At 33.8% G+C, this 12,742-nt stretch overlaps 1 protein-coding gene across 3 annotated transcripts; it reads left to right on the forward strand.

The window, feature by feature from the left end:
- Positions 1-585: 585 nt before the first annotated feature.
- On the forward strand, positions 586-8,816 carry LOC118269823 (facilitated trehalose transporter Tret1-2 homolog). 3 transcript variants are annotated; one of them, XM_035585146.2, is made up of 4 exons: positions 586-1,032; positions 6,389-6,542; positions 6,891-7,038; positions 7,423-8,816. In XM_035585146.2, the coding sequence occupies exons 2-4, from the start codon at positions 6,450-6,452 to the stop codon at positions 8,718-8,720; spliced, it is 1,539 nt and encodes a 512-aa protein (XP_035441039.1). In that variant the 5' UTR covers positions 586-1,032; positions 6,389-6,449; the 3' UTR covers positions 8,721-8,816. The 3 variants fall into 3 exon arrangements, with proteins under 3 accessions (XP_035441039.1, XP_035441038.1, XP_035441449.1); XM_035585145.2 differs by lacking the exon at positions 586-1,032 and adding an exon at positions 5,811-6,048; XM_035585556.2 differs by lacking the exon at positions 586-1,032 and having other exon boundaries at positions 6,393-6,542; positions 6,891-7,033.
- Positions 8,817-12,742: the final 3,926 nt, after the last annotated feature.

Here is a 12,742-nt window from a genome sequence, read left to right on the forward strand (position 1 = left end):
ATCTATGGGACAGATGTTGATCTCCTGTCATTTCTTCTCTTGAGTATTCAAAAATATCTGGTTTAATCTCAGTTTATGACAGAAACTTCATACAACTTAAGCAAAATCAATCTTAATATGATGATTATTACCGGTTACCAATTTCAGTCGTTGGAGATTTCATGTCTATATGGTCATAATCAACCTTTTATTAATGATACTGGTTATTAGACAAGGACAAGACATATAACTATAACATTATATAACTTTAATATAGATATAACTAAAAGATGGATGATTAATATACACATATATAAAAATAAAGTTATTTTAGTACGGTACTGTTTAAATTATTACAATCACAGATATATAGACATAAATAAAAATATGAAAATACCCACTTAAGGTAACGCAATTTCCGAATGTGTTTGCAATATAATGTTTGTTGTGATTATCTGATTATTTATAAAAAAAATCGACCTTATTCATTTTTAATCCGTTAACACATGAGGTGAGATTAGCAAGACGAATCTTATATTACGAATGTATAAATAGCTGGAGTCTGTTTGTATTTATAGAATAGTTTAAGACGAACGAAAATGTATAAAGAATGTCTCAGTGTTGTTACGTCACTGGTCATTCGCACCGCGTCTGATAATTTCCAAGTAGTTTAAAACATAGTTTTTGTGTTTGAAAGAAAAAGTTCACTTTGAAACCACCTTTATAATCACATAGGTTGTCGAAACAAGAAGTGATTGACTACAACAGTGCCCCATTCAAGAATATGTTATCATAATTTTTGATTACTTTTTCTTATCAAGTGCTTTAATAACGTAATATTTATTCTCTTAACCTTAAAATTTGAACTTTTACATAAACTGAGATTTAGTGGAAACCAGTGTTAAATTCGATCGTACGTTGAATCAGTTCCATATGTTTTATTATCGTCAATTTGCTCACATGTTCTCACAATTTCCGTGGAATAAACAAGAGTGTTTGTAGTGTGTAAACAGTATGGTATTTGGAATTTTCAAAGAATATTATTTTAAAAAGGTAAGGGTATATTTTTGTATTGATATTAGTAAAATAATTTAGTAAATTGACTCATTATTGTAGAAGCGATAAAGTATATATCGTATTAGTTCTAAGCTAATTAATGATTAATGATAAAATTTTAAATAAATAGTTATACATAGTACCTAATTGCCTATTAGTAGTTGTTCTGTGTTCTAATGTTATAAAAGTGTTAGTGTGTTTATCGGCCGATCTGGTTTCGGTTGTCGGCCACGTGGATTTCAGAAGGTTGCTTTCGTCTGTAGGCCCCGAAACTGTAAGAATATGGTGATTAAAGTAACATATGTTAGCCCTAGAAAATAAGTTTTGCAATGATGAAAGTCTCTTTGAAATCTTTCCTTTGGTGTCAGAATCAATGCGAAATATCAATATTTACGCGATTTTGAGTCTACATCTCAAAGACATGTGTGAGGGAATATTCTCTTCCTTCTTAAAGTATAGAATATAATTTATTTAATATAACTAGTGGTCGCCTAGTGGTTGAAATTCAACCATATACGATTTAATTTGCAATACCACTTAACATACGTTCAAGGATAATTTTTATTTAAGTAACTCAAACTCAAACAAACTCTTTTATAAAACTCTATTCATATGAGACGTCAATATCATCGCAATGTCTATCGATTTTGACGTTTTGTCAAATACGATCAGATACTATGCATGTGTGTGTAATGTTTTATTTATTGATTTAATGTACTTTATAAGCATTATTTTTGAAAAATATTAGTGTTCTGTACTTCTCCTACACATAAACTATAAGTGTACCAAATTTTATGCTCCTACGTCCGCGCAATTTTCGTAAATAGCGGTCCAAAGTTTTTGCATCACGTATTAATATATAGATATTTATATTGTTGATACTAATTTTACAATATTTTATTGCTTTATTTCTGATGGTTTGTAAGTCGTTTTAATTTAGTTTGATGTTTCGCCTCGCCCAAGGCGAGAGAAGTCAATGGATGATTTTCCCCATGTTTGTTTGTTGTTGTTACACACTATGCCATATGTGTGTCATACATATGTAGAATCTATTTATCCTGTCGCAAGGCTGCAGAAATAAATCCTAAAAGGGATATGCAGTGCCTACGTACCTTGGTATTGTTATATATTTTCCCTGTGAGTTGTGTGTTGTGTACATAAACAAATAATAGATCAATCAAATCTAGAATAGAACAATGCATCGAATAGGCTTCGGTTTTTATAATATTAGTATCGATAGATTAAGCATAAACGATGTGTGTCTAATGGCTGATTTATGTTTATGTAGTTCGATACCAATAACTCGATAGTATACGATACGATGTTTTTTTTATGGAACACGAGTAAGCGAGCTGACGTATCACCTGATGGTAAGCAATCGCCGCCGCACATGGACACTTGAAACACCAGAGGCGTTACAAGTGCGTTGCCGGCCTTTTGGGGGTTAGGAATTTAAGGGTTTTTGGGACATCGGGGATTGGGAATATTGGGAGGGAGGTAATTGGGCCTCCGGTAACCTCAGTCACACAACGAAACAAAACGCAAGCGTTGTTTCACGTCGGTTTTCGGTGAGGTCGTATTATCACTCTGGTCGAGCCGGCCCATTCGTGCCGAAGCATGGCTTTCCCACACTTAAAATGATGATTAAATGAAAGATGTACTACAACTGCAAATAATATAATATTTACTCGTGTATAAAAATATGCGTGTCAAGCGAAACTAAAAAACTATAATTATTATTGTTCAATTTGTTATGTTGCAATAAAAATTTGTGATTAATCAACAATTGCTGCCACATGTATTGTTATTATGAAATGTGTATTTGTTCAATTAAAAAAAATAAAATAGGTACATTTTCTGCCCCGTTGGTCGAGCGGTCGTAAATGCAACTGTCGGAAAAGGGGTCTCGCTTTTTTAGGTTTTTCGAATAATTTCTCAGTAGTAGCATGGAGTCTAGAATTGTGCCCAGTATGTGGCAATAGGCTCACCTCCCATTACATGGGACTTATAACACAAATGGTGAAAAGTGTGTGTATATTGTATAGCGAAATTACTTGCCGTAACATGTCTTTTTATTTTTTTTAAAAACGTTGCCGCACATTAGGATTTTCTCCTGTGTCGTGGGTGCGTTTACAAACATACAAGTTCACATACACATGACACCCAGACCCGAAACAACAATTTGTGGATCACACAAAGAGTTGCTCCGTGCGGGAATCGAACCCGCTACCCGTTGCGCGGCAGCCAGTTGCCCAGCCACCGCACCAACCGTGCAGTCAAATGTACTTCTGCCTACCCCTTCGGGGGTTGAAGGTATGATATTTAACGTAGATTTTTTTGCTATTTTATTTTTTGTTGTTTAAATCGTACCTATTTATTATTTTATTTATTTATAAAAAGGTACATGTTAAAGAACTTATGAACTAGTGTTACAGTCCGACAAAACTATATATCTAGTTTGTCTGTCGGATCCAAGAGGTATATCTTAGGATAATATGTATTAGTAGTATATGTTTACACAGTAGTATAATGTATAGTAAGTATATATAATATGTGTTTATATATTATATACATGTATGTATCAGTGGAGTATGTTTATTTACATGTTTAGGTAGCTGGTAGCTAGATAGCGAGTACATTTACTAGTTAAGAAATTGACTATAGTTTGTTATGTAGTAGTGTATGTAATACGTGTTGTAGCAGCAATTAAGGTAGTGTGTTAAACAGATATTTTTTTTAATTTGAACTTAAATCTATTCTTATTTTTCTCTTCCCGGATTTCGTTTGGTAAATGGTTGAGTAAGTACGGGATACGCTTTTTTAATGATCGATCACCATAAACATTGTTAACTCTTGGTACCTCATATTTACCAGACGACATCGATCGGGTATTGTTTTATTACAAACTATTGCCAGTGGTGAATTATGCTCATACTTGCCATGGTTATTGGTTGCGAGAATGTATTTATCTTTGAGACTGATCAGTAATACTTTACAGAATTTAAATAATTTATAGTAGTCCTTTTTATATTTATTTTTAGTTTTTTTGTCTATTAGTAGCTTTAGGAACCTAATTTGTAATTTTTCAAATTTTTCCATGTGAGTTTTGAATGTTAGCCCATAGCAGTCAAGAGCATAATCCATCACAGACTCCACCATACATTTATACAACACTCTTAATGTACGTTTTAAATATTGACTGCACGATTGGTGCGGTGGCTGGGCAACCGGCTGCCACGCAAGGTGTAGCGGGTTCGATTCCCGCACGGAGCAATTCTTTGTGTGATCCACAAATTGTTGTTTCGGGTCTGGGTGTCATGTGTATGTGAACATGTATGTTTGTAAAAGCACCCACGACACAGGAGAAAATCCCAGTGTGGGGCAACGTATTTAAAACTCTTAAAAAAAAAAGTTCTACTATAAATACATGAAACCAAATTTCAAGATCGTTTAAGCCTACAGTAATATAGTATTAAGACTTCGTATCGCCTTAGTGTTTAAGTTATCTAGGTACCTCTTCCTGTTGATATTAAACTTCCTGCTTTATCTAAATTTATTCTTGTTATCAGTAGTGATGATGTTAGTATGTTAATCTGTTTTTACAAGATAAGCTGGTTTGTTGGTAACTACATCTAATTAGTATATTATTAATCTATTTAGTTTATACTAATATTAGGCGTGTTTAGAAATTAAATTTGTTAATATTTCAATCTAATAAAATTACAATTAATAAAAAAAAGTGTTACCAAATAACTTTGAAAATATTTTCCCGAGGTTCTCACAGCGATTTTTCGTTTTATGTCAATTGGGTTAAGGTTGTATTTAAATTGAAATTAATGTTCACCTAGTATAATTACGAACGTTAGATTAGTTTATCTTTTATATGGTACAGTGAGTGAATCACAATATTGATTGTTGTTCCCTATACTGGAGAGGTTTCACCATCATGATATGATATCAGCCACACGACGGCTACTGCTGAACATAGTTTTCCCCCAAAGATTTATTAACAGTTTATTATTTCAACATGTATGTTATTAATCCTATTGTTGTCTTTGTAAATCTATTTATTGCAATTAAATATCATTCTGTATATCAGCGGATATCTTTCTTAATTCCATACAACGTTTATTCGAACATCTTTATAAATATGGTACGCGTTTAATAAGAATGGTGAATCTGATGTCTTATGCTTAATTGCTTAGTGGCGAACCAATGACACACTCAGCATTGATGTAGAAGTAGGTGTTCTGGCATTTACTAAAATAATCATACCCTTTCTCATAAAATTTAAAGAACGGCAAAGCACTTGTGACTCCTCTGGTACCTATTGTAGGTCTATAGTTGCGTTGTCGGCTCATTGGCCTATAATACCTCTTCTATAAAAAATCTTAAAGTACCTATTAGTAGGAATCAAAATCCACTGCTTTTCAGCTGAGTTTTTCAAGTCTCATTCCAATTTTATCGCCTTTACGTGTGAGGTTGGTGACCGAAGATTTAATTTGTACAAAGTATAAATAGATTTTTGTAATATAAATAAACTTCATTTATTCATAATAATACAATTTGCCTGTATTATTCTATGTTAAATGAAATGTGAGTGACACTTTCATACCTACTTTATTAATTATTTTTTACGCAATAACAAAACGATTTCATAATCACCTACTTACACAGTGGTACATAAAGTACCTACCAAGTGTTGTCATCAATAAAGTCCACTGTGATATTCCTAGCAATAAATCAGCGCAAAGAGGAATGCTGATAAAGCTGATTATAATTATTTTTGCTTGTACACACTTGTGCAGTACAGACGGCGACAGTCAATCGCCGCGGTATCGTCGCGTCAATGTGTTCGAACCTCAATTAGTCCGAGCGTCCGATTCAGTCCGCGAGACATAAAGACATCATAACAGTCTACTCACGATCAGTGCACACATTATTCCACTAATCATGACCTTTAAACTCCACTTTTCAATCAAATTATTCACGTGATTTTATGCAAAAAACATGGTGAGACTATATTCGAGTGTTGTGTCGCAAAGTGCTTTATTTAAACCGTGTATTTCCGAATATTATTATGTCAGATTCCGAACTTTGATCTGCAAAAACACAGTGAAAATTATAATGAAAATTATGTTTGCAATAATAATGTGAAAGAAACAAACACAGCTATTAAAATGAACAAATAAAAATAGCAAATATCAAATTCGTTCATTAAATTGAGTTAAAAAAATATAAGCATATGTATTTGTTCGATATTGGAAACGCAATTCAATGAATGTTGTCCTTTTAAAATGTGAATTAAATATCAATTATTTGTTGTTTTAAAAATATTGTTATTTAATTTCAGAAGTCACTCCGTGATTGCTGACGTGCTGTGAAATATAAAAAGTGTGTAGAATTATTAAAACATGGAGACAGGCAGTCGAGGCGTTCTGGAAACGGACGATAATGAAGAATGTCCGAAACACCCGAAATTTTTATGGCAACCATTTTTGAGGCAGGTTAGTACCTAAGTGCATGTTTTACACTAGAAATTATAGTTTCCGTGTAACGTTAGTGGAACATGTACTGTATGATTGATTAGGTAATCTAGTACACAACTTACATAGTGGAAGGAATTGTACTGCTAATATTTTTACTGACTAATAATACGGTAGTGAAGTTAACATGTGTGATAACAAGACGGAAATTTTTAAGTGCAAATTGTTTTGTCTTTGACAACCCGTACGTTAAACTTTTCCCATTCGATTAAAACATAAAAGCAAACATTTTATAATCTCCATTACTTAAATAAAATGTTTCCAAATTAAAGCTACCTTTTTCTAAACTAAGTTTTTTTATCTTTTTAGTTGTACGTATGCACCGTATGTACGTCGATATATTTCGTGTTGGGATTATGTTTCGGAGCGCCCACCGTCTACATACCGCAGCTGAGGAAAGAAATGCAAGCAAATGCAACTGGGTCCCAGCTTACAGACGATATGGCATCTTGGTTGTGTAAATAATATTCATATTACTATTTAGAAACTTATAATATCACCATCTCAAAAAGAAATTTGATAGTAACTAATACTAATAATACTGGAAGTATTAGTATTAAGTATTTATTTTAGGAAAAAGATACCGTTTTATTATTAGCTTTTTATATGCACTTTAAAGAAAGATTTAAATCACACTCGTTTTCACGAAGTGAATTGTACTCAAGAATCGCTATTGTTTTGAAAAGTGTCCATACAACACTCGTCACTAGCGTGGGAAGTTAAGTAAGAAGAGCGGATGTGCGCTTCTAATCATCCGTAGATTAATTAAATAACGCCCATTGAACGTCCTTTGTACGAGACTAAAGTCTACGAGTCTAACGTTATTTTATTTTATTTCCAGCTTCCATTCTCGGCTACTGCTCCATGCCATGGGTGATTATCCTACCAATACTCACGCACTACATAGGAAGGAAAATTCCATTCCTTATCGTAACTGTATTGACACTAGTCAGCTTCATCGTGTACTACTGCAGTACCAGCCCCGTACACTTGTTGGTCAGTGAGATACTACAAGGGATTACTCTTGCGAGTAACATGACTGTTTTAATAGTTATCATTGTGGAGTACTCTACACCTCGCTACCGAGGCGTGTTCATGATGATTGAATCGTCTATATTCTTCTGGGGAGTTTGGATAGCCAATGTCACAGGCACCTTCAGTCATTGGAAGAACATTGCTATCATTGCTTTCGTGTGCTGCATATACGCAATGACAGCTATCGTAATGCCAGAGTCTCCATCCTGGCTTGCAATGCGAGGACGCTTCGAGGAGTGTGCCAGAGCACATCATTGGCTAAAAGGATACGATCAAGAATCAGAAGAGGAACTCGAGAGCCTCATAAAATCTCAAAAGGAGTATCGCAGAAAGTGCGCAGCGCGAGTAAATTCAACTTCGTGGTATAAACTACGAATTATCAAAGAAACGGTAACTGCGAAAGGGTTCTATCAGCCTCTACTGCTATCTATGGCTGTAATGTCATTGTACCATTTCTCAGGAAAATTAGTCTGCTCAATGTACGCCGTAGATTTGATCAGTCAAATAACTTCTAGCGAGTCTGCTGCTTACACTGGAATGCTCATTCTGGACGCAGTAACAATACTTGGCATGCAGGTTGGTTGTGTTTTATCAAAGTTAGTAAATAGACGAACATTGTTGTTATCTTCGTCAGCTCTAGGAATCACGTTTTTGTTTATAATATCATTGTATCTGCATTTAGTTAGTATAAAAACCATCGCAGAGAATAAGATAATATCCATTGTGTTGTTGACATCGTTCTCAGTGGCCATTACTTGTGGACCGATGATAATGCCGTCCACTATCTTCGGCGAGCTAATATTTTTGAGGTACAAAAGTTCATCGTTGCTTATACTTACATTGTTTTCTGAACTACTAATGGCAACGGTACTTAAACTGTCACCGCATATATTTAAAGCGCTCACATTGCAAGGCGCCTTCTTGTTCTACGGCATATCAGCTTCCATTTTCGCATTTATTTTGTACAAATATTTACCTGAAACCAAAGATAAAACCCTGCAAGAAATTGAGAATTATTTCAAAGAGTCCAATGAAATGGTTGAGGATTCCGCTAAAGCGTTTATTAATGAGAAACCGGATAATTATGACACTCAGAAATGTTAGAAGATTTTTATGTTTTCGTAATTATATTTAATGGCATTTACTGTGTAAATAATAAAATGTAATTTAAGTAGGTGTAATTAAAATGTTTACAATGTTTCCTTGTTTTGATAATTTCTTATGTTCCAAAAAGTTAATTCTATTGCTGAACTTCTTTCATGTGTTTTGTCAAGTCGACTCGACATTAATTATGTTTTATGTCATTTATATTTCATTTTCCTTATTTCTATCGAGTTCTTTTAATTAAACAAGAGAAAAATATGTTGTAAGAGTTTATTAAAGATAATAGTAATAAACTTGGAATTACTTTATCAGTGGCAGTTTAAATGTCTATTACGAGTGGTTCTACAATTTTGAATTGTCCAATAAACAGTTGGCGAAGTTCTGTCTCTTGTAAAATGGGTCAAACTGGTACTGAGCTGGAGTTTTAAGTTGGAGTACAGCGAAGATAACTGATTCACCGAAGCCACAATTAAGTACCTTTTGCCGCGGAACCCCTTGTCGACAGCACGGGTTAACTGAACAATGACCAAAATTCCGAGATTCACTGGCGCTGAATACTCAATTGCGTCTTTGCCTGTACTGTGTTCAAGCTGTTGTCAGCTTTGACCCGAATTAACTGTACATTGTTTTGCACTTCATACTTTAGAAAGTGCTAGGGGAAAATAAAAATGCATCTTTTCAAAGTCATAAACTTCGGTTACAAGAATTCCAAGCATTTCGTTACTGCAGAGAATCCAGGAAGTGTATCAGTAGGTAACTAAATGTGGGATACAAAATGGCGGCTTTGCCTATAAATAGTGAGTGATAGTTGGCAAGTCTGTCGACTCTGTTCAGCTGACTCTTCGCTGGAGATGTTGTGTTACTCTTTTATTTGTAAATCTGTGGTATGTCTGTGATCCTAGTTCCTAGAAAGCTTTTTAAAGAACTATTTTCTGAGTTGATAATAATTAAAGCCCGTTGATTTTAATATACACATAAAAGTGATATTAGAATAGTTCCCAGTCTGAAAATTAGTTAAAATATTGTATATAGTTTGCAGTATTTGCATTGCAAGCATTCAGATAGCGATAAAGTAATACCTACTACTGTTTGTTTATTGTTTTTAACTGATATTTGATGCAATGCTATTTTTAATTGCCAATCATAAGACGGTTGGCAATTAAAATGAATTATACAATGGTATTCATTACCTTTAATAGTATCATTACTCTTTTCCATAGTACCAATAGTACCTACCATCACTTTCTGTCATAGTACCACTAGTACCATTATTCTTAGTCACAGTACCAGTCAGTCAAAGAACAAAGAGATTAACAAATAATAAAGCAAACTGTTGTTAGCTAGTTTAGCGTGACTTTGTTATCAAAATTGCACGTAGCGTGTAATCCTATCAGTATTTTAATCTGAAACGATGCCGTATCGCAGTGCATAATTAAATTATTTTAAACTATATTTACTACGGGAAAAGGTTGATATTTATTTAAGCTTTTTTTGATTTTGTAAATCAACTATTAAATACTTGTTATACAAAAAAGACAAGTAGCCTAGTTAGTATAGTGACAGTTGACATAAATGTTGAGAACTCTTGCTAATATTATAAATCCAATATTTGTGAGTTTGTGTGTTTATTACTCAATCACGTCAAAATTGACAAAATCGCTAGAATATGGTCATATATTATACTGAGAAGCCGCCAGCAGAAGTTAGTAATATTATATTAATTAAGAATTTTAGCTCTTTATTTCTTACTTATATTAACAGTCTGTTAACACTTGTTAGTTATTATAGAACAAATATAGGTTAATTAGTGTCTTGTCGGTTGGTATATGAGACACAATAGAAAACACATTGTGTCTCGTGTAAATCTGCGTTCCGACATACAATTGGTTAAGAAGGAACTTTTTGGTTCACTCAAAGAATTGGGGACCATCACCATGTTACACTTCCACATATTATTTTATTTTAAAACTAGAAATTTATTATTTTTCATACATCTACCTTTTGAAAAAGGTATAAGTCAATATTAAGTTCACAGTCTTTAAGTAGTTAAACCTACTTCCCCGTACATTTCAGCTCCATTGCTAATCTTGAATGATTAGCTTCACTTTCAGCCAAAAAACTTTCTTATCCGTCCAATCAGTGAGCCGACTTTAATTTACGGATAAAACGAAATCAGCGGATTTCTTTAAATGCTTCGTTAAAGGTATTTCTAGATTTCTATCTTTATTATTATACCTATAAATAGTAGATAGGTGTGTTTATTATGATAGTCTTTGATGTGTCGATATGATTGGCTGGTTGTTTGTTTGCTCGACTGTTGATATTTAAGTCTTTGACTGCCAATAGAAAACTGTTGAAGGCAAATCCTCCGCTAACGTCGGTTACCGGTGATCCCCGTGGCGTTTAAAGTGTTAATACGACTTGAGATGTAAATATTTTAAAGTAAATATCGTCAAGATAATTGAAGATATTTGTAGAAAGCCACTTTTCCGCTGGTGCTGCGGCCTGCCTAATGTAGAGAGTGTAGTGTGATCCATAGATTGTTGTTCTGGGTCTGGGTGTCATGTGTATGTTTGTAAACGCACCCACGACACAGGAGAAAACCCTAGAGTAAACGTTGAAAAGAAATGGTAGAGGGCATTGAACCTACGATGCACAGCAGCACCAGTAGCAGGTCACCCCACCACTGCGCTAACTGTGATTAAAGTTTTTATGTAGGCGGACTATCACAGACTGTTGATGGTGGTGTTGATATTGAGGAATAAAACATATCATTCATTTAATACATCCCTTATGAATAATTTTCATTGAAATCTACGTCAGTACTGTTTACCAATACAAATGCTCTGGTATTTGTTATTGACTCTCAATCCAAACAATATTAGTAGCACTGTTTACAAAATAAAACTGACACATATGTACTACTTTCTGTACAAGTGATAAATATAAATACATCGACGTGGTCCAATTTGTTGAATCTGATTTTGGACTTTATTTTAAATGCAATTGGGTTTAAATTCTATAAAAAAAGATAGTTGCTCAGTATATGGAAACCTAAAACAAGTAAATAGTATTGTTTAAAAATTTGTAAGAGCCATTTTACTGTCGGGTCCAGTCAAACTGTAGTTGTTGAAGCGAAACGCTTCCTTTATATGGGTTTCAGTTTCAAGAATTTTGTTGTTGTCGTCATAATATATTTTACGATTTTTAGTATTTTGTCATGGACGTTTCTTAAAATTGACAGTTGAGTTATTTTATGGCATTTATTTACTTTGTTATACTTGTTGTTGAGAAATAATGCTTGATTGTATGTACAGTTCTCCTAATTCTCCTAATATTTTATTAGCCCCCAGCCTTCTCCATCCTACACAATAATACAATTGAGAGGTTAGAAATTGTAAAGTACACATACCTATAAGACATGCAGGCTTAGATACCAGGTAGTGTTGTAATTCAGTAAAGACAAATCCTGATTTTATTAGTCATTTTAATGTCTGAATCAAAGAATGAAGACTGCTGATGATGCAAGATTCACAAATAAGCATAATATTACGTTAGGTTTTTATAAGTCTTTGTCGAATCAAAATATTATGTTTGATAGATTGGTATGAATGTTTACACGCCATCATTAGACTTCTTACTAAATATCATAAATGCGAAAGTTTGTGTGTTTATGTGCATGTTTGTTATTCAGTCACGACAAATCAGCTGAAGGGATCGCGATGAAATTTGGAAATGGGTAGAATATGGTCTGGAATAACACATAGTCTTTTTTTTATGGAGTAGTAAGCAAACGAGCAGACGGGTCATCTGATGGTACGCGATCAGCGCCGCCCATGGACACCCGCAACACCAGAGGAGTCATAGGTGCGTTGCCGGCCTTTTTAAAAAGGAATATGCTCTTTTCTTGAAGGTTTGAAGGTCATATCGGTCTACTTTATAGTCTACTTTTCATCCCACGGGAATGCCGGTAAATCCATTGGCAGAAGCTAGTTAATCATATAATAATTCACATATTATCT

This window comes from Spodoptera frugiperda, chromosome 30, assembly GCF_023101765.2.
Source record: "Spodoptera frugiperda isolate SF20-4 chromosome 30, AGI-APGP_CSIRO_Sfru_2.0, whole genome shotgun sequence".
NCBI classification, from domain to species: Eukaryota; Metazoa; Arthropoda; class Insecta; order Lepidoptera; family Noctuidae; genus Spodoptera; species Spodoptera frugiperda.

Coding starts and splice junctions, on each gene's coding strand:
- LOC118269823 (XM_035585146.2), top strand. CDS start 6,450: ATGGAGACAGGCAGTCGAGGCGTTCTGGAAACGGACGATAATGAAGAA. Junction 6,543..6,890: donor GGCAACCATTTTTGAGGCAG/GTTAGTACCTAA, acceptor TTATCTTTTTAG/TTGTACGTATGCACCGTATG. Junction 7,039..7,422: donor CGATATGGCATCTTGGTTGT/GTAAATAATATT, acceptor TTTTATTTCCAG/CTTCCATTCTCGGCTACTGC.